We start from the raw sequence: 27383 nt of genomic DNA, 5'->3' as shown, positions 1-27383 counted from the left end.
GGTGGGGCGGGCCTTACGGCTTAGGCTCACAACCCGCCCCGGCCTCGCTCCCTATAAAAGGCTGGCCGTGGCGCCAAGGCCGCGGCGGCCGCAGTGGGAGCTCGCGAACCTGATCGGACCCACAGCGGTCTCCGGGTTGCGTTCCTCGCTCGCTCAGGAGGGCGGTGGGTGCCCCGCGCGCACGCGTACACGCCCATCGCGCCCCGCCCACGCGCGCCGCGGTGTCCTCCCACCCCGGGCCGGCGCCGCGGGCGGCTGAAGACGGCATGCGGGATTACGAGGAGGTGACCGCCTTCCTAGGCGAGTGGGGGCCCTTCCAGCGCCTCATCTTCTTCCTGCTCAGCGCCAGCATCATCCCCAATGGCTTCAATGGCATGTCAGTCGTGTTCCTGACGGCGACCCCGGAGCACCGCTGCCGGGTGCCCGACACCGCGAACTTGAGCAGCGCGTGGCGCAACCACAGTGTCCCGCTGCAGCTCCAGGACGGCCGCGAGGTGCCCCACAAATGCCGCCGCTATCGTCTGGCCACCATCGCCAACTTCTCTGCGCTCGGGCTGGAGCCGGGGATTGATGTGGACCTGGAGCAGCTGGAGCAAGAAGGCTGCCTGGATGGCTGGGAGTACAGCCAAGACGTCTACCTGTCCACCATCGTGACCGAGGTGGGTCACAGCTCCCCGCCGGTGTCTGGTGGTGTGGAGGCACATTTGCGGTCCTCGAACTCCTCCATCCCTAGGTGCGCGCTGGACGCTGTCACTCCCGCTCCCACTCCAAACACTCACCACCCTGGTGATGGACATTCTCCAGCTAGGTGACCCAGAAACATTTTGCAAGGTGTTCTCTAACCAGAGCCAGAGTACAAGTGTCAGGCTGGCCACCCATCCTGATGGCCACATTGGAAATGGAGCCAGGAAGGCCCTGGTGGCCCCTCTGACCCTAAGGGGTTGGATTTGCTCTAAATGGTGGTGGGAATGAGGAGGAGCAGAGCCAGGACTTGGACTAAAGGACTATCACCATTTTTCCTCCAGTCTCTTAGCATCTGTACAGCAAAAGGGAATTCTTTTCTTTTGAGAATTTTTAAAGTTAAAAGAAGCATGTGTATAAAGCTCTGTTTTGTCTAGTTCTAACCCCACCCGTCCTCACTCCAGAGTGAAAGTCTGGTCATATCCTAAAGTTTGGTCAAAAATCACTTTTGACCGTGGTCTATTGTCATTTCTTAAGGACCTATGTGTCTGGGTGACTTGTTGGCCTGGAGTGTTTTCCAAGGTATTCTGAGACAACATCACTGATCAGGTTTAGTTAAAGCAAACCACAAACCTTAGTTTGTAGGCAGTGGGGGAAAACTTTTCTCATTTCCCCAACCTCTTGAATTTAACCATCAGGTGACTTCCCCAGTGAACTTGCAGTCATTCAAACTGGGAGTGTGGCATGATGTTAATGTGCTATGATACTGATCCTCTGGAGACTCAGCAGCACAGAGTAAGCAGGGCAGTGAAAAGAGCCCTCCTTGATAGGCATCAGGCCAGAGGTTCATTGAATGTCAGCATTAAGGATTCAAAGGTTAGGGAAAGCTTCTTGAAGAAGGTGGCCTCCCAGTGAGTCTGGGGTGTTCAGCTTATCGAGGCCTAGATGCAACAAGAAATTGTGTGGCAGGAGGGCAGAGGGAAAGGAATGACAGGGAGAAACCATGGCTCCTGGTATGGCGTCTAACCTTGCTGGAGGCAGGTACTCAGGTTCCTTCCTCAAAAGGCCTTACAGAGGGCATTGTCACCCTTCAAGGGTGGAATCTGTGAGCTGTCCTCAGAAGACTCACTGTATACACATATGTGTGTTTTCTCTGATGTTAATGTTTGGAAGTTTGATGTCACCCGTGCCTGCTTCCTTTATATACAGGTAGTAAGAGTATGACCTGAGCCCCATTGGGAATTCTCACCTAGTGATATCATCCCAGTGTCCTCAGGCATCGCTACTTGACAAAAGAAGTACTAAGTAAAAGCAGCTGACTGCTTTGTGGCCTATGAGCCCACAGAAGATGGGAATTTTCAGTTGTCCCCCATCTGGGTTCTAGCTGTTACCTTTTGGAAGCCAGGGAGAACTTTGACAGTAGAGTTGGGTTCACACAGGAGTCCCTACAAATTCTGCTTATCACTGTCCAAGGAAGGGGTGACATGAAGTCAGTGAGCTCATAGCATCTCCTGGGGTTTTACCTTGACCTTGAGAATCCCCCAGCTTACTCTAGTCATTTGCTCCTGCTTCTCTGTCCCATTCTGCCTTTTACATAGAGTGGTAGTGGCACTGATGAGCTCCCAAAGGCCAGCAGTGTGGCAGGGTCCTGACCTTTCTGACCTCCCTTGCTGCCAATGTCAGTCTGTCTGTTTTCTACATGTTTAGACTTTATTTAGCTGTCTTAGCAGTTTCGTAAGGACTGTGTGCCCTTTCACCTAATTACAGGTTGTCAGTCTTTGCAGGGAGGCAAGATTAATACATTACTCAGCTCTTTGTTTTGGGATGCTGGGATGCCTGACTTGAAGTTCAAGGCGACTTGCTCCTCTCAGATGAGCTGTCTGAAGCTGCTGCATCAACATTCTGATGACTTTCTAAGGTCCATTTGCTTGCAACGCAGACCTGGCCTGCTGAGCACTGCAGCTAGTCTCGTGCCTGCTAAATGTCTCCAAGCCTGCCCTCTACCCCAAATCAAACATAGAGGTGTTTGTAAGTACACTGGTATTGAATTCGTATTCATGTTTTGTTTTGTTTTTTTTAACAGAAAAACAAGTTTCCTTATTTGACTTTTTTTTTAATCTTTTCGAGTTAAAGTACATACACATAGTACTAGACTTGGCAGTAGATTTAGACCATTGCGTCTCCCTTAATTCTTGACACAATGCTGAGTGCAGGGGAATTTCCCACTCAGAGAAATTTTTACTGAATGGGTTAATGAATAATTTAAGAAATCTTCTTTAAAGTTTGAGAACTAAAGAAAAGTGGGTAGTCTAATTCATAGAAGAAAAATTTGGAGGTATCCAAAAAGGATTGACTGGAATATTTTAAAGGAAATCTGATTCTGCACAGCTTTGGCTAGAGCTTAGTGTTCTGGTTCTGTGTATCTAGAACCAGGCATCGAGACTAACAGAAGGGGACACTATGAGGTAAAAGAGGTTTATGCGCTTATGTTTCAGGACTAATTTAATGATCTATATGCTTCTAGGCTGGCCCCACCTCTGGCCCTTCATTCATCACTGGGGAACTAAGAAATCATCCTACCCACCTTGCAGTGCTTCTGGGTCCAGGACTGGTCCTTCCTCTGGAAATCTGGGTGATTTCTCAAGTTGCTGAGCTATCTGTCCTTTAACCAGCCTTGCCCAGCACAGTCTGCAGGCAGAAAGCTTCCTTTAGAAACTTCTGAGGCTTCTGCTACCTATGAGCTGGGGCTCCTTCAACTGACACCTGTCAGTCTTCTGTATTGTCCCTGTCTATCTCTGATTTCCAGAGGCTCCCAGCCCAGTCCTTGGCAGGACTCTGACTCACTCCCTGTTATTCTGGACTTTTCCATCAGTCTTGGTTCATGCTTAGTCTCTGGAGGCCGGAGAGCCCCCACTGTTATCTGCAAGCCTGCCTGGATGAAAAGCCTCAGCATCCTGGGAGACCTGACAGAGCTGATTTGGGCTGGAGAACCCTGAGAGACCTAAAGCCTTTGCCTCACTGCTATTCCTATACTGACTCCTCTCTGGGAAAGCACAGACCCTCATCTATGCCCTTGCAACTGCATGGCAAACCAAAGAAGCTGCTTCCTGGGCTCTGTGGCTCCCTGTGCGTACAGTCATAGTTGATACATCTGGCTGTAAGTGGTCAGATTGAGCCCCTCTGTAGCTCAAAACTATCACCCTGAGTTCAAGTACTGACCAATGACATAGGCAGGGGGTCAGGGAACAAAGAAATAATTTATTCTAGAGTTTGAACTTCACGGTTCATCTGGACTTTGGGCAGCCAGGCCCAGAGACTAAGCCCAAAGGATTCTCTGATGTTGAAGGTTAGTGACCCTTTTCACTCACTCAGAAGCTCATATCAGATAGCTTCTGAGCCATGCCTCCGTACAGGGCACTGCTAGGTGTTATAGAGGATGTGGTAGTAAATACCCCTTTGCCCTGACAGCCTTGAAAAAGATCATCTCTAAATTTTTTTTTTCTTGCAATGGGGCCTCCCTACATTGCCCAGACTGACCTCAAACTTCTGGGCTCAAGCAGTCTACTTGCCTCAGGCTCTTGAGTGCTGGATCTACAGAGTCATGCCCAGCTAGGATCTACCATTAATTATAGCAGGAGGCAGGAAAAATGTGTAGGAATAGATGGCCTTCAGTAAAATGTGGTGCCTACTAGTGTGCTTGACCATTGATGCGGTCAGACTAGGTACATCTCCAGGAAGAACCTTGGTCTTATGGGCACAGACCCTGTCTCTTTTCCTTTCCAGATAGTTCACAGGTAAGAACGTCTAGTACCAGGGAACTATATCATCTCTCTACATCCCACAACTGAAAAGCAGTGCCAATTACATGTAAGGTACAAGAGACACAATTCTCCCACTTTTAAAAAAGTTTACCAGTTTAGTTGAAGCATAAATCTGAAATGTAAAACTTGAAAAGTTTTGACACCTGTATCTATGTAAGGCCTTCACCACTAGAAAGGTACATTTTGGAGTAGGAAGAACAGCAAGTCTAGGCCCCTTACTAGGGTTGCTTTCACATTCTTTCCAGTTGAGCTTGCTTTAACAGCTCACCCAGCTGAGGAATAATGATGCTGGGCTTATGACCTGAATATGTGAGTTTACTCACATATTCAGTTTTAACACTAGTATCTGTTATCAGCCGGTGTAGCCCATTTTATGTGCTGAGTAGAAGCATTGATAAGCTAGTTTGCAACTGCTTTAGTCATAGCTAGGGAACTAGGAACTCATAGGATTCCTCTGTAACACATTAAACAGGGGTACTTAGCCTGGGCTCTGTGGACTTATTATCTGACCCCTATTTGGTGGTTGACAGGTAATTGAGTGGATTGGCTGGGTGTAACCCATTCCGTGTTTTAGGGATCTATCACCTTTCCTGGTCCCACTCACAGACCTGTTGTGGTTTGTAGGTAAGAAGTATTCATGCAAGTCAGGCCCTGAGACTTCTCAAGGACTATCAGTGGTGGGTGGAAGCCACAGTTACTCCAAGGGGTTATGCACTTGTCCAGACTAAGGACAGGCTGAACCAAGTTGGTGGGAATGCTCCAGGGGCTATCCCAAGATGAGCACTAAAGTTATCCTGTGCTCTGAAAAGCAATTTGACCTGCTTTCAGGTAGTAGCCAGCCTTGGCAGTCTAGGTTTCCCTAGAAGCCCATTTCTGGGAGACCTGATTGGAGTTTACAATCCCAGATGCACTGCAGGAATCCATGTGGATTTCTCATCTAGCTCAGCCATGTTAATCCCCACCTTTGTGATAGATATGTTGAGAAATAGCTTCTGGTCCTTTATCTTTTCATCTTTCCTGCAGCAAAAAAATAATACATCCCATAATACTCATGAGTGGCAGATTAAAGAATGTTCAAACATAAAGGGAGAATTATAACAGGAGCTTAAACTGCTTTTGCTGAAAAGCATTGACTCCTTTCTTGGGCCCATGAATTAAATAAAAGCAGGAGAAAAGTTTGGCATCCCTATCTCCATTTTGTATCTGCTTTTTGCTCTGAGCTATTCCCTCTACAGTGACTTTGCAATCACCTTGGAATCCAAAAAGGACCAGACGGATGCAATAACATGTTTTACAGAGTGGAATGGAGGAAAATGCCCCAAAGAAGGGAACATCAGAGCCCCCTCAGGACAGAACATCCCCAAACCACCTGACCAGATTGCTGTGACAGCTATAACAACTTCTAAAACAAGGACTGAGATAAGAACAACCAGACCATGCCTGTAACTGGGGCTGTTTAACTATGCACACCTTCCACCACTTACCCTAATTCTTTTTTTTTTTCCAGAACTGGGATTCAAACTCAGGGCCTACACCTTGAGCCACTCCACCAATCCCTTTTTTCTGTGATGGAATTTTTGAGATAGGATCTAGTGAACTATTTGCCCAGGCTGGTCCTTCTGATCTCTGCCTCCTGACTCCTGGGTAGCTAGGATTACAGGAGTGAGCCAGAAGACCACTTCTTTGGACTATTTAAATCTTTAGCTCATGTCAGTACCCTGAAGATGGCTAAAGATGGGCGTAAGTGCTTACTTTTACTTTTCCTCTTCCCATGGTGGACATGAGCTGTATAATAAATCTCCTTTCTCTGCCTTCACAAAAAAAAAAGGGTGCAACTATAATCTGGGTCCTGAAGCTCAGTCTGACACCCAGAGGCTGGGACCCATCATTGTTTCCTTCAGCATTTTCTCCCCTACAATTCCCAGTCACATGTGGATGGGATCATCTTAGGAACACTCACCCACCTGCCAAAGAGATGGTATCTGAGTGACAGCACTGCTGAGGTTGCACTGATGGGAAGGCTGTGGCAGCCTATGCATTCAGGCCTTGGTGCTCACTATTCTTGACTCCTGCTAGTGTGGACTTTTTCCACATTTGGGGGTCAGATATCCTTAATTCTTCCCTGGGTTGGGGATCACCATCCCACTCAGTCCATCCAGGTGCAGGCTTATTCCAAAGTGGAGAACCAGCGCTATGCCTAAGTGAGCAGTGGGGGTTCTTTGTGTGCAGCAAGAGGGCTGTCCTCCAACCCCTCTGAGAGGTACCCAGAGGCTGTGTGCATACCTAGCCCAGCAGAGCAGAGACTCACACTTATTTTTCTGTCTGTTGCTGGACTGGAAGAGATGCTTTGTTCAAGGGAGGTGCACATTCCCCTTTGTCTCTGCAGGTTGCTAAGGAGTCAGCAGGCTCCATGGAAGGAAGGCAGTGGCCTGTGCCAAGCTGGCAAGGATCTGAATTCCCAGGAGGGTGGCTATGCTTGTGAGAAGTCTGAAGAGGTTCCCTACTGTGTGCCGTCTCTGGCCTAGGAAACATTTTTCTGGGAACCACCAGTTCCCTGTTTTGGCTTTCTTCTTTTGGCTCCTTATTAGACTGGGGCAGTCTTAGTCTAAGTGTCTAGCTGTTTCCCTGTGTACCCTCTTCCTGCCTGCAGATCTCTCTTCCTGCTCATCATGTGAGCAGGAAGAGTCACACATTGGGTGCTCAGGATGCATAGAATTCAGTACTGTAGAGCAGATGCTATAATGCCGCCCAACTTCCACTAAAGACGTGCCACCTTTCAACAAGTCTAAAATTTTCATTTGACCACTTAAATTAAGCACATTAACCTTTACCTTTTTGGGCACCATTTGCTTTTTGGGAGGCATATTGTCACAAAATTAAGGGCAGGGAATCGACAACTGATGATAACATGGGACTGAGAGTTTCTCTGTATCTCCCCAACTGGGCTGCATAATGCACACGTGGGAATTATAAATTTTTGTTACTGAAATTTCTTTTTTTTTTTAACTGTACTTGATCAAAACCACATGTAATAAATCTGTGAATAAGACGGGCTTACTGTAGCTGTCCAGCATTAGGGATTCCAGCTTTGAAGGTCACAAAGAAGGACTGAGGGCTCATTGGCCAGGGTGGGAGCCTGAGGATGGCTGAAGGAGGAGGTCTAGATGGAAGGCCCTGGGCCCTCTGGCCTTGGTCCCTTTCTGGTTGCTTTGACCCTTAGACTCCCTCTGCTGAACCCCACCTTAGCAAGTGCCCCTTACCTGTTCCACAGCCCTGGGCTTTGTCCAGATTCTTAGGAGTGAGCACAAGAGGCCTTGCTCATAAGAGGTGAGTATCTAGGTAGAATGCTGCTCCCTGCCTACCTCCCCTCCTCAAAATGGAAGCTGGTGGGACTCAAGCTGTGAAAAGCAGGGTGGGGAGGGAGAGGCTACTTGCCCTTTGTATTGCTGTCCAGGTGAACCATTGCCTACATAAGTGAGTTCGTATTTTTCAGGAAGCCTTACATTTAAAACCTTTATTAAAAGAAGTAAATGATCTATCACTTTGTTCTCTTACAGTGGAACCTGGTGTGCGAGGATGACTGGAAGCCCCCACTCACCATCTCCTTGTTTTTCGTGGGTGTGCTGGTGGGCTCCTTCATTTCGGGGCAGCTCTCAGACAGGTAAGTGTCTCCTGTCCCTTCAGGGCATGCCAGCACAGAGCAAGGAGCATGTTCCTGGCCGTGACTTCAGTTGGTGGTGTTCTCTCAACCCTGGGCTGTGCACTTTGGAAGAAGAAGCTGTATTTAGTGTACACTCCATATCAAGTAAAATGAGCCAACACCCTTGTACCCCACTTTCTAGTTCTTGCTAATAGAGAAACCTGACCTATCTAAGCCAAGTGTGTTCATGATCCAGTGACCAGGTAATAGGCCATGTTCCACTTCTGCCCTCCCTGGGTGAGCATGGCTCTCTCCTGTCCCTGAGTATGGGAGAGGTTGACCCCTTGCACACATGAAAATGTGCTGTATTGCAGATTCTTAGGCAGTTCCAGGGTGACCAGCTCTGATTCCCAGGACGAGCAGCAAGGTGAAAGATCTTGCTGGCCAGTAGTGGTATGAGTTATAGAACTCTGTGTCCTCAGGCCGAGCCCTTAGCTAAGTGGCCTTCACTGTGGCACTAACTCTATGACCAGGATATTGAATGCTGTTCTGACCCATTCTTCATAAACCTGGGTTTTTAATGAGTGGGTCTCATTTGTATAATTTTAAAGCTTTTAACTCAAGGTCCGTTAATGGCTTACGGATCCCAAAGCTCTTGAAATTATCTGCAAAATGTTAGCGATTGTATGTAAGCACTTGGTGAGAAACAAGTTCTGGCTTTCATGAAATTCTCAGAGGGGTCCCTGTTAATATTCGTACCTTCTAACCTGCAGCTTTGGGGTCTGTCATAGATGTCTGAGGTGAGAATAGTGACCTTCAGCAAATCCTTGCTTGTAGTGGCATGGAAAGAATACCCAGCAAAGAAGAGTGCCAGCGTCTTCCTGGCTAGTTGGGGTCTCAGAGTTCAGGATGAGAACATCATGCTACCTTAGGAGCAAAGCTGCTTCATTCTGCAGCATAAACTGAGGGGCGTGTTCTGGCATATTTATATCTACAGCTTATTATGAGTCTTTCCTCATGAAAACTTAAACGTGCATATCTCACTAGATTTACTTTTTCAGAGTGTCATCTAGTGATTAAAAACCAGAAAAATCCCTCCAGTCACCAGTGAGTATTGAGGAGTTCAATAGACCGTGCCTAGACATTGCCAATGCTAGCTGAGCCTGAGTCAGCTGTCCCTATTAGAGAAAGGCCTTCAGTTCTCTGGATCATTCATCTAGTAACAAACATTCCTTATACTGACTACTTATATTGATTTAACAAATGTGTAGTACCTAATATGTGCTCTGCGCTGTTATAAGTACTGTACAAATATTTTTTTAAACTTTTTTTTTTTTGCAGAACTGTGGTTTGAACTCAGGGCCTACACCTTGAGCTACTCCACCAGCCCTTTTTTGTGAAGGCTTTTTTCAAGATAGGGTCTGGAGAATGATTTGTCCGAGCTGGCTTTGAACCTCAGTCCTCCTGATCTTTGCCTCATAAGTAGCTAGGATTGCAGACATGAGCCACTGACACCTGGCAGATAGTTTCTCTTGCTCCTCTTTTGTGTGGATCACTGCTTGAGGTCTCTGCTATGCTAGACCTTGCCTTCTAGCAAGCCAGAGTGGACTAAATAACAGAGGTGATTATTATCCTTGGCCATGGGAAGTGATACAGATAAGGACAGAGTGCTGTGGGAGTATCTGATCTTTGAGGGGAAGCTTCCCTGAGAAGTAAAGCATGAGCTGAGAGCTGAAAGATGAGTAGAAATTAGCTGTCTAAAGGGGTAGGGAGAGGCAAGACCATTGTGGGCAGGTAAAACAGCATGTACTAAAGCCTAGACAAGAGGTTTAGGAACAGAAAAAGTCCACTGTGGTAGAGGTATGGAGAGGGATGTAGACAGTGCTATGAGGCAGGCATAGGCAAGAGCAAAAAGGAAATGGCTTAGTGGGCCATGCTCAGTGAGGAGTTTGAGTTCATCCACAGAGCAGTGGGGAACTATTGAGAAGTTTTGAAGCAGAAGTATGACAAGCAGATTTTCATTTTTTAAAAGATGATTTGACAGCCTTGTGAAGAAAGGATGGAAGGGCACCAAGAAGGGTTGTAGAAAGACAAATTAAGAGGTTTTCACAGTGGTTTATGAAAAAGATAGTGATGGCTTGGCCTGAGATGAGGCCTGTAGTAGAAATGGAGAGAAGTGGTAGTGAAGGACTTGCTAATGGGTTGAGTATGGGAAATGAGCCAAAAAAATATCTCTGACCTGCGCAAGCAGGTTTTCTTTGAAACAGAGCACTGAGGAGATGATGAGATCAATTGGAGCATCTGAATTTAGAGTGACCTCTAAGGGGAGAAATTGAGTGTGCAGTTGGATGTGTGAATATGGTGTTCCATGAGAGGTTCGAGCTGGAGAAATGTATTTGGGAATCGTCAGTAGATCGTACCCTCATTAAAGCCCCATATGTGGACAAAATGGTGGTGGGGAAGAAAGTACAGACTGAAAAGGGGAGGGAAAGGACTGAGCTTAGAGACCTTCCAAGTAGGGATGGGGAAATCTTATGATTAGAGGAATTGCATTGATGTCAAAAATGAGGAAGTACCCCAAATTCTGAAAGGAAACTCGATGTATTTTTCTGGGTTTGTTGTGTCCTGGGTTAAGTAGATATTTATGGGCCATCTTAAGAACCTGTTTACCGTGTAACAGCATGATCACCTGAGGAAAGTGTTTAAGTTCCAAAAGGTTTATTCTTAAGGAAACAGTGGAAACAAAATTCATGAGTAGGTTGAGACCACCTTAGTCTACATGGGGTCTATCATGGAGGGCTTCAAATTTTTTAAAAAATTTTGGCAGCAGAACTTTGTTTAAGTAGAATCATTTAAGTCCAGTAAATGAAATAGCTATAAGTATTGCCATTGTGACTGCATGTCCCATACCCTGGAGAAGCCCTAGAGCTCTGTGGGATAGGTAGCTTCTGATTCACTTCCTGTAAGTAAGCCAGTTCTAAAACCTAAGGTAAATAAACTACCTAAGAGCAGTAGATTCTTGGATATCAACCATATGGGGCAAAGGTTGAGCCTATCTGGCATATTATTAAGTCTGAAGTTCAAGAGCAATTAAAATAATCCTATATTGTCATAGCATTTCCTCTGACATTGAGTTGTCTTTATGAGCTGTGAGAGGTACAGCACTGGAAAGAGACAGATTGATACTTCCTGTTTTTGTAGACACGTATGTGTTTGTCATTTTGTTGACAGACTTTAAAAATAAGCTTTTCTTGGCTGGTAGAGTGGCTCAACTGGTAAGAGCACCTGCCCAGAAAATGTGAGGTCCTGAGTTCAAATCCCAGTGCTGCCACAGGGGAAAAAAAAAGAATATTTGCCAAGCACTGGTGGCTCACACCTGTAATCCTGGCTACTCAGGAGGCAGAGATCAGGAGGATCAGGGTTCAAAGCCAGCCCAGACTTTAAACCCTATCTCAAAAAAACCCATCACAAAAAAGGGCTGGTGGAGTGGCTCAAAGTGTAGGCCCTGAGTTCAAACCCCTGTACCACAGGAAAAAAAAAAAGCTTTTCTGAGCCTGGTATGGTGATGCATGTCTGTAATCCCAGCACACAGGGAGGCTAAAGCAGGAGGATCAAAAGTTTGAAGCCAGTCTGGGCTGTGTGGTAAGACTCTGTCTCAAAAAAAACTTTTAAAAGTGAGCTTTTCTGTTCTCAATCCCTGATTGCCAGGAGTAGTGCTGTGTAAGGGCTCCCTAAACCCTCCTGGACCAGGGTTTCTCAACTTTGGCTCTATTAACATTTTAAGCCAAGTAATTTCTTTGTTGTGAAGAGTTATCGTGGCCATCTTAGAATATATACCAATATCTTTGGGCTCTATTCAGTAGATGCCAGTAACACCCCCTGCCTGAGTTGTGACAACAGAAAGATAAAAATGGCTGTTGCACTGAGAAAAAACACCAAACTCTCACTTAGCTGGAAGTCCTTGTACAGTCTGGCTCATGTCACCTTCTGAAATCTTCTGTTGCACAGCTAAAGCCAGCCACTGGCCCCAAGTTCATCATGCCCTCCTCCAGCCACAGTGGTATGTGCTCAGAGTATAAAACTTTTCCTACCCTACCCCAGTGCTCTTCCTTGTCCATGCAGGCTACTTAGGATGGATGGTTTACAATACCCTGGTTCCAGGCTGGGGATATAGCTCAGTGGTTTAATATTTGCCTAGCATGCATGAGGCCCTGGGTTCAATCCCCAGTACCACAAATAAAACCAAAAGAACAAAAAAAAAAACAATACCCTGGTTCCTGGATTTTCCTTCATAGCACCAATCAGAAATTGGTAAATAAAAGATGTTATCATGGAATTAATTATTGTTCCCTCACACACACACACACACACACACACACACACACACACTAAACTGTGAATATCTTTGAAAGCATGGTTCCTGCACCCTTAGGTACCCATGTCAGCAGTTACTTTTCCTTTAGCTTCAATAATGTCCCATTGTCAGGGAGAACTTCTTTGGTCCTGCATGCATCCTTTGTTGTGTCTGGACCTGGGAGCTGTTTCTTTGATGCCGTTGTCTCTGTGTAATTGTGTGTTCAGTGGTGTGGCTCTTTGATTAAAGTGTGGTTAATACCTGTCTCACCAACTAGACAGTAAGCTCCTTGAGGGCAGAGACAGAGACAGCTCTTTTTTTTTAGCATTACTCCAGTGGCTAGTTTAACAGATGCCTATTCACTGAATGCAGGCAGGTATCAATCAGCCAGATCTGCCTGGACTCACAGTGAATCTACCATTTTCCTCAGATTCACTTGTTCCTTCTGTTTTGTGTCACTTTCCAACCTGGGCCAGTTCACCCCTCCGTAGGCAACCTGGTGGTCCCTTGCTCCCGGGAGGTCACCATATTGATGCCGAACTTAGTGCGGACACCCGATCAGCATAGCGCACTGCAGCCCAGAACTCCTGGACTCAAGCGATCCTCCTTGTGTGTCACTTTCTTTAAAATAAAACAAACGAACACAACATTTTTGTTAATGATCGCAGATACAGAAAACCAACAGGACAAATATATGGTTCAATAAATTATTTGAGGGAAATAACCTTGTATCACCACCAAGTCAAGAATAGAAGCTTGTTGTCCACAGAGAAGCCCCATCCGTGTGCCCCAGCCCAATTGCAGCACACTCTCCCTCCCCCATAAGTAACCACTGGTCACACTTAAAATAATCACTTCCTTGTTGGTGCTGATTGTAATCCCAAAAGGCACAATCCTGAAGGCCATAATCCCTAAACTCTAAAATCTGAAAATCACAAACCCAAAAGATAAAAATACTGAAAGTTGAACTCCCCAAAACTGAGTTTCTCATTGGGAAAAATGCTGTATAATATAAGAGGAGCAGAAAGCTAGTTTGGGGAAGGGATTAGTGCGTTTTTTGCTTGTACACACAGGATAGTTGCAACATGTTAGGTGGAATGAATACCTGGAAACCGGGCATGGAAAGCATTATTTTGGATGCATCTGTGAGAATGCTTCCAGAAGAGATTAGGGTGTGAGTCTGAGTGGAATGAGTGGGAGATCTGTCATGTAGAAAATAAATGTGAACCTATTCTCCAAGAAAGAGCCATGCCCCAAAAGAAAACAGAGAGATATTTATCACATGCAAGACTTCAACTGTAGTTAACGATCAGAAGAGTCAACCAGCTCTTGTGGGTACCTCTGCAGTTGCCCACCTCTATCCCTATAACACACATTTTTGTATGACATATTTTGTTTATTTGTTTGTTCTTTCATTCTTTGTTTCTTTCCCAACTATTTTATTATATTTGTTAGTGCGGGGATTTGAACTCAGGAACTTGTGCATACTAAGCACATGCTCTACCATTGAGACATACCCCAGCTCTTCCAACTATTTTAAATCATCAGCATTGCTTTTTACAACTCACTATGCTGCATATTTCATCTTTGCATCATTTCTAGCACCGGAGGTATAAATTGTGTAAAGACTTTTAGGGAGTTCTAATTCATTTTTGCATTGACTCCATAAAGCGCATTGTCACAACACTGACTTTGTAAGCATTGTGCGTGTTCATAAAAATGTTGAAACTTCCTTAGTGAATGAAGAGATGTCCTTTTTGTACATCTGCATTTGTGGAAGATAAAATTTCTCCAGATCTCAGCCCCTTGGGTGACCATTGAAGTTTTTTTTAATTAATCTCATTAAGAGATGTACATTGTTGAACGGGGATATAGCTCAGTGGTGCAGTGCTTGCATAATATTTGAAGCCCTGGGTTTCATCCCTAGCACCCCCACCTCCCCCAAAAAAGACCTAGATTGTCTGTCATGGTTGTTTTAGCTGACTGCATTTACACAGTGGGTGCACACAATTACCAGGCATAATGATATTTATTTATACATTTCACTGTTTGGTCTCTTTGTAAACATACTTTGTCTTCTCTTAATTGTTATATACATGTGACTGTCATTAGTATATCTGTTTACAAAAACATGTTATTATTACCTATTTTATTATATAAAGTGTTCTATGAAGTATTTTCATGTTTCTCAAATCCCTCTTTAAAAATGTAAATGAATGTTTTTTAGATAATTTTTGTTTTCAGTTTATAAAAGAATGCACTTTATATTTTATACAAGTCATACCACAATTATTCAGTGGAATTTCTTTACTTACAAGTAATTTTATTGTTGCTATGTGTTCTACATAACCACACACATTATTTTGTTGAGTTAACTTTCAAATTGTCTAAGCAGTTTATAAGCAACTTATATTTTTACAATAAACCCTCAAGGAATATCTTGGAAGTCTTTAATGTAGTAACCTGAAGATATAGCTTGTTACAAGAATGCATTGAATTTCACATCAAGCCAGTATATTTCTATTATGAAATGTTCACTTAAAATAATGTGGGGCTGCCAGGATAGCTCAGTGGTGGCAGAACACTTGATTAGCATGCACAAAGCCCCTGGTTCAATCCCCAGCACTGAATGAAACTTTTTTGGTGGAACTGGGGTTTGTACTCAGGGCTTCATGCTTACAAAGCAGGCACTCAACTGCTTGAGCTACACCTCCAGTCCATTTTGCTCTGGTTATTTTGGAGATGGGGGTCTTGCAAACTATTTCTCTGGACTAGCCTCAAACCACAATCCTCCCCATCTCAGCCTCCCATGTAGCTAGTATTACAGACATGAGCCACTGGTACCCAGCAGAATGAAACTTATGAAAATTCTATTGGTTCAGTGAAACTTGGAGGAAGGCTGTTTTTTCTCCTTGAGAACATCAATTTAAAGAAGAAAAGATTTACTTTGGCTCATGGTTTCAGAACTTTCTGTCCATGGTCACTTGGCTCCATTGTTCCTGGGCCTGTGGTGAGGCAGAGCATCACAGTGGAGAGAATGTGGTGGAGCAGAGCTGCTTGCCTCATGGCTGCTGAGAAGCCTAAACTTATTTTTTGCAGAATTATATTTTCAAATTTTTGATCCTTTGAGATTATAGACTTCAGGGATTTTGATCTTCCAAGCTTTCAGCATTAGCAAGTGTGGAATTAGGATTGTGTCTTTTGAGATTGTTGCCCATACTCCTTTGAGATTTTTTTTTGTAGTTTCATCATTCAGTGTGTATCCTTAGACACAAATTTATAGTTTTGCCCACTTAAAACATTTGATGTGTCTTTTAGTCTACTTTAACCTATGGATTCCCCTTCCATCCCTTTCTTTGCCTTAAATTTATCTATTGAAGAATTTTAGGGCTAGTCCACCTAAAGAATTTCCCCATCTGGATTTTTTTTTTTTTTTTTGGTACTGGAGTTTGAACTCAGGGCCTATACCTTTTTTTTCTTTTATTATTCTTATGTGCATACAAGGCTTGGGTCATTTCTCCCCCCTGCCCCCACCCCCTCCCTTACCACCCACTCCGCCCCCTCCCTCTCCCCCTCACCCCCTCAGTACCCGGCAGAAACTATTTTGCCCTTATCTCTAATTTTGTTGAAGAGAGAGTATAAGCCATAATAGGAAGGAACAGGGTTTTTGCTAGTTGAGATAAGGATAGCTATACAGGGAGTTGACTCACATAGGGCTTATACCTTGAGCCACTCCACCAGCCCTTTTTTTTGTGATGGGTTTTTTTGTTTTGTTGTTGTTGTTTTGAGATAGGGTCTCATAAATTATTTGTCCAGGCTGGCTTCGAACCTTGGTCCTCCTGATCTCTGTCTCCTGAGTAGCTAGAATTATAGGTGTGAACCCCCAGCACCTGGCTAATTTTACCACTTTTAGTTCAATATTTGGAATACTTTCATGAATGATTCTTTCCTTTGGCTGTTACTAGTAATTATTCACATGGTTTACAAAGGAAAGTCAGGACAAATAATTCTTTCCCTTTATTACCAGTCTTCATTTATTATGAGTTGTTTCTCTGTCATCTTCCAAAGTTGACTCATTCTTTTTTTTTTTTTAAATATCACTGTAAACATAAGGATTTAAGCATAGTTGATGTGTTTCATTCCCCTGGTGGAGCCTGATCCCACTGCCTTTGCCAGCTGGTCCTCCATGCCTCTCTTTCCTTCCCAGGTTTGGTCGGAAGAACGTGCTGTTTGTGACCATGGGCATGCAGACAGGCTTCAGCTTCCTGCAGATCTTCTCAAAGAACTTCGAGATGTTTACTGTGCTGTTTGTCCTTGTAGGCATGGGCCAGATCTCCAACTATGTGGCAGCATTTGTCCTGGGTATGGCCATCAAGTTGGAGTTGAGTACTTGATCCTGTGTTTCACTGTCATCCTGTCACCCACCTTTCTGAAGACAGATGTGATGGCCCTCAGAAGGATGTGGTCTCTAGCAACACTGCCAGAGCTTCCTAATGAATCCAGTTTATTCTCAGGGAAACTGAGCCAGACAAGTGATGAGCTTTGGGTCCCAGTGGCTCAATAATCTAACTTCTGATTTCTAGTTCTTTTCTGCCCTCTGAGGTCTGGCACCTTGGTCTTATTATTATTTGATGCCATTTTACTAGGACTATCAGAGCTCATTCATTTTAAAAAGCTTGCACTTCATGGGCTGAGGTAGCTGGGGAAAAAGGCAGGTAAGCCATGAGGAGTGAGGCCATGGTGGGCAGGCTTTCCAGGAAAGAGAACTGAAGCCTCTGTAGAGTATTGTGGACAATACTGTCTACTGACAAGAATAAATGGATATGCTCAGTTCAGGTTTTGATTCAGTATATACCTTCCTGGGCTTTTGCTCAGACATGCCAGCCTGCTGTCACTGAAGTTGTCAGTCTCTCTGTTTGGAGTCTAACTCAAACTAATAAAACCTTTGGGGTCCTTGGGCTGTATTGTTAAAAGGATTTTTTTTTCTTTTCATATTTAGTAGACTGTTTTTTCTTGAAGGATAACAGTCAATATATGTGGCCTTTGTAATGACTTTGCCTTTAATGAATTCTTCCTCATGTGAGGAGTAAAGGGGGTAGCATGGCATCTTTAACGTGTGGCTAAGGAAGGTGATAAGATTTCATGAGAACTGTTGCAGAGAGGCCTCAGCCAAGCACTCCAGGAGATGGCAGAGCAGACCGGGTTCAGATCCAGCTCCTCACTAGGGCTTAGGAACAGAGAGAGATAATTCTGGCTGCCTCCTTGTCTCTGTGTTGAAAATGATACCGTGGGAAATGAATAAGGAAAGAATCCAATAAAAGTGCTAACTCGACTCCTCCTTTATTTTGAACAGGAACTGAAATTCTTGGCAAGTCAGTTCGCATTATATTCTCCACATTAGGCGTGTGCATATTTTATGCATTTGGCTACATGGTGCTGCCATTGTTTGCTTACTTCATCAGAGACTGGCGGATGCTACTGTTGGCACTGACAGGACCAGGGGTGCTGTGTGCTGCCCTATGGTGGTGAGTGAGGCCTTATGCCTTGTCTGCCATCCCATAGAGTGTCTTCCATCTGACTTCCCCTAGAGGGCAGCAAGAGCCGCCCTCAAGTCCTTGTTAGGGCTCCCAGAGTCAGGAAGGGCAGGTTATTTATAAATTTTTCAGAATGTCCCTCAACATTCAGAAGAACCAAAATAAAACAGAATCCCAAGACATCAATAGGCTTGTTCTCGTCCCTGTGCTGGGTTGACCTAAGTGCAGGGAGAAGAAGTAGGTGTGAAAAATGGGATCCAGTGTGACCTACAGGAAGTTCTCAGACCCCAAGGCCAGACAGCAAGGCCCTGGTTCCAGCTGTGTGTTCCTAAGGCTTCACACCACAGGCACTGGGAGAAGAGGGAGAGCTCCAAAAATGAGAGAGTCCTTGGGGTGGCTTCACAGAGGAAGGCAGGCCACATCTACACCTCTTGAGAGAGAGGATGGACAGGCATAGTGGCCATTCTGTACCAAGAGAAGCAGAGGAACCGAAGCAGGAATCACCCTTTAGAGTAGGGGAGGATGAGATCACTGTCCTACATGGAACAGAGAGCATTTAAGGGCACAGTGGAAGGGCAAACAAGGCCTGGTTGTGACAGAAGGGTGGGGGACTAATTGGTCACTATGAGATAGAAAATAGCTGCCAAGACTTAAAACACTCAGATCTTAATAACCATGCCATTTTACATTGGGAGGTTAATGAGTCTATTGGACAAATCAGGGATGGGATGAGGAGAAATAGAGGTCAAGGGTCCAGTACAGAAGCTTCTGTAGATATCAGTAACAGGGAACAGGTTAGCAGGGTCTACGCTGGCAAAGCCATCTACAGAAGTCAGACTTCAGGAGCCCATCTTGCATGTGTCTCCTTAGAGCTCAAAAAGGGCACTATTACTCTTCAGAAATGGAAATGGACAGTCAGTGTGGGGATCTCCTCAGCCAGTGAAGGGCCTTCCCAAGTTTCAGGCACTGCAGTCACACCTCAGGTTAATACTGGACTATCTCTTTGTTTCTGGGTTATGAACAGATCCAAACCTAGCTTTGGATCTGAAACCTCTTCGCCTCCAGTTAAGCCACGCCCTGTCCATTGGGTAGCTGTTGGGTAGGAGGACTCACTGGCATTACACTTGTACTTCCAGGTTTATCCCTGAGTCTCCCCGATGGCTCATCTCTCAGGGGCGATTTAAAGAGGCAGAGGTGATCATCCGCAAGGCTGCCAGAATCAATGGGATTGTTGCACCCTCAACTATCTTTGACCCGAGTGAGGTAAGCGCCAATGGGAACTGGTGGGGGCCGCACCGACCCCCAGCTCTTCCCTAGATAGGCCCTGTTAAAACCTAGAACCTGAGAAATAAGATCTAACTGCCTAATTCTTTCCCTCTTTCATGTTTTATTTTATTTCCTTCCCAGGCAATCATACTTTGACCATTAATTTTAATAATAAACAGGTTTTATGAAAAGTAAGCCTTTCACAACATCAGCATTTTAGAAAATCATTGTTTCTTACACCCCAGATGATTGGCCATCTTAAGAAGATAACCAGTACATTACGTACAAAGCACAGGTGGCTTTGCAGTCAGAAATGTTCAGTCTCTTTTCACCCTCCAACAGTTGTTGAGTATCATTGCAGAGCCAGGTCCTTTCTCATGTCCACCTCTTCCCTGTACCCCACCCCTGCCTGCAAACCCTGTTCTTACACCCCATGAGTAATTTCTTGGCTGTGCCTGGTTCCTGGTTCTTCTTCCTCTTCCCTCTTGTCTCCCTTCTCTGCTACAGGCAGTTTTCCTCAGACTCACAACTACAAGAAGAGGTTAGAAGCTATAAATCTGCATATGCTGGCGGATATGGTTCTGGAATGTCTTTGGTCTGACAGGAAGACAAGGGACTGACTGGCTGTGGGAACAGCCACAAGTGTACAGCAGGCATGTTAGAGACGTTCTGAACTCAGGATGCAGACTCAGGGCTTGAGAGAGAGGAACTAGTTGCTGTAGGCAGCCAAAAGGCCAATGACCACCTCAGCCATGCTGGCGTCTCTTTAAGTGGTAGTCTAGCAACAGCTCCCTCTCAGCATGTCCTTGAAAGGGCTCTAAAGCACAGAGGTTAGGGCAGGAATGTAGCTGAGAGGGCTTTTAAGTGAGGTGACTTTGGTGGCTTTTAAGTGAGGGGTTGGTCAGTCTGGGAAGGCCCATAAGCCCCACTGGCATCTCTGAGGAAATGAGACTATTTCAGGGGATCCTTTAAATCCAAAGTTGACCTTTTGTTGAACTGCTAACTTGGGGAAAACAAGCTCCAAAGCTGGGCTTGCTTAAGAAAGCAACATCAGTGTGTTTAGACGTGCAGTTTATTAATGGCCTTGGCTGTGCTGAATTTCATAGGAAGTTACTCTGGGTGAAGCTTAGGTCAATTTTCCTGTTTTTCAATTTGGATTTTTCCCCTGGACGTAGCCCAGTAACTACATGGTATGCAGACTCCAAACATTAATTCTTTTTAAATGTCAGATCAATAAACTATACAGCCAGCTTTTCTCTCTGACCCAGAGGGCAGTGAGCCAGCCCCTTGTGGAGGAATGTTCAGAGGCCTCCCAGGAATGTGCTCACTGATGGTGGAATTGTCAGCCTAGACCTCTGCACCCTTTGAGAGACTGGCCACCTACCTTTTCTCCTCATTTGCATTTGCTCTGGTTTATAATTGGCAAGTCCTGGAGGAGCCTTCAGCAGTGCCATCTAGGCTTTATACATACTGTTCTTTTCAAGGAAGAAACATAAAAAGCTCTAACAAAGAGAGAGCTAGGATGCCAGGTTTGGAGTATGTTACTGTGCACTCTTAAGCCTCTGACCTTCCTTCCTCTGTATACTCTTAATCATACTTGTTTCTGCAGTTACAAGAACTAAGTGCCAAGAAGCAGCAATCCCATCGCATTGTGGATCTGCTCCGAACCCATAATATCCGGATGATCACCATCATGTCCATAGTTCTGTGGTGCGTAAGTGAGACCTGCCTGAGGCTTCCAGAAGAAGCTTCTGTGGGTGACTGTCAGACTCTGTTTACAGACATGCCTGCCTCAGGCCAAAATTGAAAGGCTGTGTCATCATAAAGTGATAGATGGGAGAAATGAGTTTGTCACAATTCTAAATGTGATGCCAAGGCTCTTTTGGGAAATAGGGATCTTTGGAGATCTCACCAGGTCTCAACCTGAATCATTGCTCACTTTGGGTCCTTGCTTAGTTGTTCCTATCCCCTGTCTCTTCCTACTTAGTCATAGACAGCAGCTGAGGAGAACAGGTGGGGCTTTTAAGAAGGATCTGAGTGAAGACACCTTGTCCTTTAGGCAACAGAAGCTGCTAAGAGCTTTCTGGAAATGTAGAAGCAGGACATGCTCCTTCTGGGATGTTCATTGACTCCTGAGGTCAAGGCCATGGCCTAGATGTCCTCTCCAGGTTCCTTCTGACAAGGAGGTTTGCAGGTGTCAGGAAGGGATTTGTGAGGTACCAGGGATAAGTGCCTGGATAGCTTTTGCCAGACCTGTGGGGATTATAGCAGACCACTCAAGCCTGTGGGATGAATGGTGGTAAGATGGTTGAGGAAGACAGACTTCGTTTCACAGTCTTCACTAGCCATCCATTTTGCTCATTGGAGGGTACTCTGAGTCACCCATTTCCAAGGAATGGCCCAGGATCCCTCCTAGCAGTGCACTACTCGCTGGCTCTGCCTCAAGACAGGAACTTGGGTAGACTGCACCTTAGACTCACCAGCCTGCAGGGAGTCACATATTCTGTGGTTCACCCAGACTCTTGCCCTGTTTTGAATTTCCCAGGAACTTGTGGACCTACTCTTTTCCTTAACTGAACCAGCTATGTTTTCCACCTGCAGATGAATTAAAAAAACAGTCTATTTTGCCAAAGAGTGTGAGTCATCAACAGAAAACACTTATAGGCACAGGGCCCAGGCCATGCACATTGGAGGGCGTGCAGATGACAGACATTTGGCTCCACCGTTGGGAGTGCCCTTGTGTCCATGAACACAGTGGGGTTGGGGTCAGCAATCTCTGACCAGCCTCTTCGTGGCTGGTCACCCCAGAGAGTTCTAATGTTTTGGGTTTTTTTGCCTTATCTCTCTGCTCCTGTCACACCTCACTTGGCTACCAGCTGCCTTACTCCATCTGTAGCTCCTTCTGCACTTACTGGGCTTGGGGGGCTCATAGAGTAGAGAGGTGTAAATGCTTCAGCTTAGGATTTTTAAGGCGGAAATTTTGGAATATTTTTTAGTGAGTAAATCAATCTGAATTGTATAAACTCTTTTGCTGGAACACTTTTTTTTTTGTGGAATGCTCTGAACGATGTATCAGCAAAGATTTACACAGTACCACTTGGGCTGGGGGACATTACCTTTTGTGCTATGAAGTAAGGCACAAGGTTAAATCTCCCACTGCCTTCCTATTCTCTGCTGAAAGTCTAGTTTGGAAATTCCTTAGATAATTGAATTTTTCAAAGTGTGTAAGTTGTAAGAGATGGATGCTGCTTCTCCAGCTTTCTTCTGTGCTCCATTGCAGGCTGACCATATCCGTGGGCTATTTTGGACTTTCCCTTGATACTCCTAACTTGCATGGGGACATCTATGTGAATTGCTTCCTTTCGGCAGCGGTTGAAGTCCCAGCATATGTGTTGGCCTGGCTGCTACTGCAACATGTGCCCCGGCGCTATTCCATGGCTACTGCCCTCTTCCTGGGCGGCAGTGTCCTTCTCTTCATACAGCTGGTGCCCCCAGGTAGGGACCTGGGTTTTCATTGTGTCACTCCCTCTCCACTGACTTCCTCAGGTAATAGAATACAGTCAAGCCCATCACAGCTCTCCTGCATATGTATTCTTGGCCTAAAACTCAAGAGATAGTGCCTCTTGAAACCAGAACATTCTTTATGGTCTGGGCTTTGGGAGAATGGGAAGAATTCACCCATTAGTTGTGGAATGCCTACTATGGGTTAGGCACTGGACTTGGTGCTAATGATACAGAAATATCAAGTAGTCAGACAAAACTCCAGCCCTAATAGAGCTCACATCCTCATTGAAAAGGCAGATAATAAACAAGTAAATAAAATGCTCATTTTTTCAGGTTGGCTTACCTACTATGAATAAAAATAAAAGGCAGTGGAGAGCTAGTTTACATAGAGTGGTCATGGACAGCATTCCTGGACAGGAGGCAGTTCAGCAGAAATGTACATGGAGTGATGGAGAATGCCATGGAAGGTCTGGGAGTCACTTCTGGAAGAAGAGACAACAAAGGCAGAGACTTGACAGGCAGTAAGCCCAGCATGCTTGAGGAAAAATAAGGAGCTAGTACGAGGTGAACAGGGAAAGAGGGAGGGGGGATCTCAGAGGCCATTGGCAGGATTTTCTTCATAAAACTATGTTGGTGATTGGCCTTCATCTGCCCATCACTGTGCCAGGAGACTTTAGTGCACCTGTGTATTTGGGAGCCTCTGGTAGTCACTTTGGGATCTGTCAGGCTGGGAGACCTCTAAACAGGGACATCCCATATATGGTGTGGCAGAAGGAGCCCAGGACTGGATATAGGGGTTCATACCTGAGCTCAGGGTGACACTAAGTCCACTCAGTATCTCCTCATTGGACAGCAAGGGGGATAGATTGAAGGATGATTTGAGGTTCAGATGGTCTCTAAATTTTCTCAGGTCTGGATAGAATGCAGGCATGAAGTGAGTTAGAGTTGTATTCTCCTCCATACATGTAAAAGTCCTTAGTTAATTCTATAGTGCCTGCAGTAGGAGGTTCAGGGGTGACAGCTCACTTCCCAATAGACATGTCAGTGTTGACTTCTGGACTGGAAGATAGGCATTTTGGACTATGAAGATCTTACTCTCGTGGCCTCTGTATTGAGGAAAATGCATATCCTTACCCAGCTGCAAGGTCCTTCAGTAATCAACTTAGAGGGAAATCTTGGCTATGACCCCTTTCTTATAATAGAAAGTTATAGAAATTGACCCAGTCCTTCCTCCCAAATGAGGGGAGAAAGTAAGTTTGTTTCAGGCAATGAAATGGAACTCTCAAAGACAGCCTGCCTTGACTTGGTCCCAACTCCTACTTTCTTTCCTTTACCTCTCCAGACTTGTATTATTTGGCTACAGTTCTGGTAATGGTGGGCAAGTTTGGAATCACTGCTGCCTTTTCCATGGTCTACGTGTACACAGCTGAGCTCTATCCCACTGTGGTCAGAAACATGGGTGTAGGAGTCAGCTCCACAGCATCCCGCCTGGGCAGCATCCTATCTCCATACTTCATTTACCTGGGTAAGTCCCATTGTCCCAAGGGTGCACTGGAATAACAGGGGAAGCACTACCTGGCTTTAATGTGAGCCAGAGGTAACTTGTTAACAGGAAAATGAGCATATCCAGCAAACAAGGATCTATCCAATCCTGGACCTAATGCTGGGGATGGCTCTCTCCACGTGCCCTGTGGGGGAGGCATTATTTTCAAATGGAAAACAACCTATGGACTAGCTAGAAATGAATGAAAAAGTTAGAGGGGTTTGTCTCTGTTTCAGCCACCCCAGGCCCTCCATTGGGTAGAAATTACACAATGCTTTAGGGAGGCAGTTTACTGAACAGGAGAAATTTCTTCTTGGAATCAGGAGCATGAAGAGAAAGTGGTCCATTCAAGAGAACTGGTGAACTGAGAATTACTGTAACTTGGAGCACTCTACACAGTGGTTTTATGCCATGTAAAGATCTGCCTTATGTCGTTTCATGTAGCAGGACACCAGTTATCTCCTCCTCAGATGTATTTCCTTATAGCAGCTGCTCTTCCCCTGCACATCCCTAGCCAGTCTACCTGTGGGAAGGACTGGCACCTATCCTGAGAATATCTGAGTGCTCTTCGAGCATGCTGCATAGCTCTAACAAGCAACACCACCTTCCAGTCTAGTTAGCCTGAAGGCAAACCAAACCCTGAAGGCAAACCAAACGGGTTTTGACACATCTGCAGAGGTGAAGAGTTATTACTGTCCCTGGATGCATGCCTTGTGTTCCTTGGAAACCTAACATTGGGAAATAGGAATAACTCTCATGGTTCAGCTCTTTTGTTCCCGCTGTACCCCTTCCCACACCGTGGGGTCACTGCTGGACTTCTGGGCATGCCTGCACTAGCTCTGGGTTCTGAGACTGTCTAGGTGCCAGTCTGTTAGCTCAGACTATAGTTGGGAAGCAGTGAGGTCAACAAGGAAGGTGTTTGATCCCCTTTATCAAGTCCTGGGAGCATAAAGAGTTGGAGGGAGACCAAGTTGCACTGCAGCCTAGTCTCTGGGCCTCTTGTCTGCTCTGCCACAGGTGCCTATGACCGCTTCCTGCCCTACATTCTCATGGGAAGTCTGACCATCCTGACAGCCATCCTCACCTTGTTCTTCCCAGAGAGCTTCGGAATCCCTCTCCCAGACACCATTGAACAGATGTTAAGGGTCAAAGGGTAAGGAGGCATCCATTCTCACAGCGTGGACACACTGGATCTGGGCCTTCCCAGGTCATAGGAGCTCCTTGAGGTAGAGCCCCCTGAAAACTCTGTCTCACAAATGCCTTGGACTAGTTCAGCCACCAGTGGGTTATAAATGGCGGAAATCTAATCCTGTGTGGACATGTCTCTGTGCCTATCTCCACAGTAGTAGAACTTCTGGGCTAGCACAGAGACTTCCCAAATCTAGTATATGATTTTTTTTCCCAGGGAAGTTACCCTAATTTCTGGTTTGTTTTGAAAATGGTAGGCATCTTTTTTTTTAAGATTGCTGCTAACATTTGTTCTGCTTGTTTTTGTATGCATTTGCTTTATTTTTGTATTTTTTTACCTTATTTTAAAGTTTTTATTATGTTATTGTTGCACTGGGGGTACACTGGACATTTATAATATGCTTATAATATACTTAAATTCACCCCCCTCCATGTTTTACTTGTTTTAATAGAATAAAATACAGGCAAACCCCAAGCCACACAAGAATGTTAAAAGATGGTGAAGAAAGCCCTACAACCCTTAAAAGCACAGCCTTTTAACACAACCTCCAGAAAGTGAAAAACTGAAGAGGAAACCCTGCATCTTGTGAGAAACTGAGTTCTTCGGTGACAAAGGGGCTTTGCCGATTACTCTGTTGACTTGCTCGTGGAGGACACCTAGACTCAGAGGCTGCATATGGCCCAGAGCACCACCTTTCCTCCAGGGAAATGGTGGCTACAGACATCTTATACATTCTAATTATTATAATGGTGGACTTGGCGCTTACAAAGAAACTAATGATTCATTAGAACCAGTGGGATTTGGAAGGATGTGAATGACATCTGACAGATAAACCTTCTAATTTTAGACTACCTGACAAGGCCCCTGATGAAACTGAAGGTGTGCGTTTTCTCCCTCCTTTCCCTAAATGGTGAACCTCAGAGTAAAAGAAATAGTTCCAGGGTGGGAGTGAAGTTCAGTGGTAGAATACTTGTCTGGCATGCACAAGGCCCTGGATTTGATCCCTGGCACCGAGAGGAAAGGGATTGTCATGATTCCAGACCAGAAAAGCACAGGGTCTGGGGAACTGAAAGGTAATTAAGGTGAGGAGGATGGAGCAGATGCAGGGCAGGGCAGGTGCATTGATTATGACCAGTCAGTCCGGCTTCTGAGCGCACTTGTTTACATCTGATCAAAGCACTGGACTTGTCCGACCCATGAGAAATGCATTGTTGAGTCTACTATTCTTGTTTTCCCCTCCTGTGTAAATCAAACCTCCTGCTACTATAGCTACATACCTGCAGTTTGAAGGAAATATGAGAAATTGTCTCTTCTCTCAGAACTCTAATGAGAAAGTTTTGTTTTGTTGTTTTATGTCTGTTGTTGTGTCTACTCCTTAAGTTATTTACCCTTCCACAGAGACTCAGGAACAGCTGGATCGTTAGCCTCCTGGTTTGTGTCTCTTTTTTCCAACCCAGAATCACTCTGGCAATACTCTGCAGTTGCCACTGTACACAGCCTTATGAGCCTTAGTCACTAGCACTTCTCTGGGTGCCAAAAATAATGTCACTGTGTGTGTTCCTTTTGTGATCCCTAATCATAGGGAAAATTGCAAAAAAAGAAATTTAAATCATGTTCATAGTCTTTTAGAGTCACTTCAGTCATGTAACCTTTTTTGGAGGTATTTTGTGTTCAGTGTAATTGTCTTCTCTCTTATTATGTTGCCATGGTTCTCCTAAAGGATATGCTTTACCCAGTTTTAAAAAAAAAACAACAACAAAAACCAAAAAACAACATATTTTTGTGAAAGCTACTGAAGTGCCTTGGGAAATAAGAAAGTTTTGATAAACAAAATGATTTTTTTAAATAATA

At 45.0% G+C, this 27383-nt stretch overlaps 1 protein-coding gene across 3 annotated transcripts; it reads left to right on the top strand.

The window, feature by feature from the left end:
- Positions 1-27383, top strand: Slc22a5 (solute carrier family 22 member 5). 3 transcript variants are annotated; one of them, XM_074057218.1, is made up of 10 exons: positions 1-659; positions 8060-8163; positions 16704-16858; positions 17850-18021; positions 19167-19293; positions 20906-21006; positions 22577-22791; positions 24143-24325; positions 25361-25496; positions 25984-27383. In XM_074057218.1, the coding sequence occupies exons 1-10, from the start codon at positions 267-269 to the stop codon at positions 26069-26071; spliced, it is 1674 nt and encodes a 557-aa protein (XP_073913319.1). In that variant the 5' UTR covers positions 1-266; the 3' UTR covers positions 26072-27383. The 3 variants fall into 3 exon arrangements, with proteins under 3 accessions (XP_073913319.1, XP_073913321.1, XP_073913320.1); XM_074057220.1 differs by lacking the exon at positions 1-659 and adding an exon at positions 2676-2709; XM_074057219.1 differs by lacking the exon at positions 1-659 and adding an exon at positions 3340-6242.

Source organism: Castor canadensis, chromosome 16 (assembly GCF_047511655.1).
Source record: "Castor canadensis chromosome 16, mCasCan1.hap1v2, whole genome shotgun sequence".
Taxonomy (NCBI): Eukaryota; Metazoa; Chordata; class Mammalia; order Rodentia; family Castoridae; genus Castor; species Castor canadensis.
The sequence above is the reverse complement of the archived record's forward strand: the minus strand, read 5'-3'. Positions and strand labels throughout refer to the sequence as shown.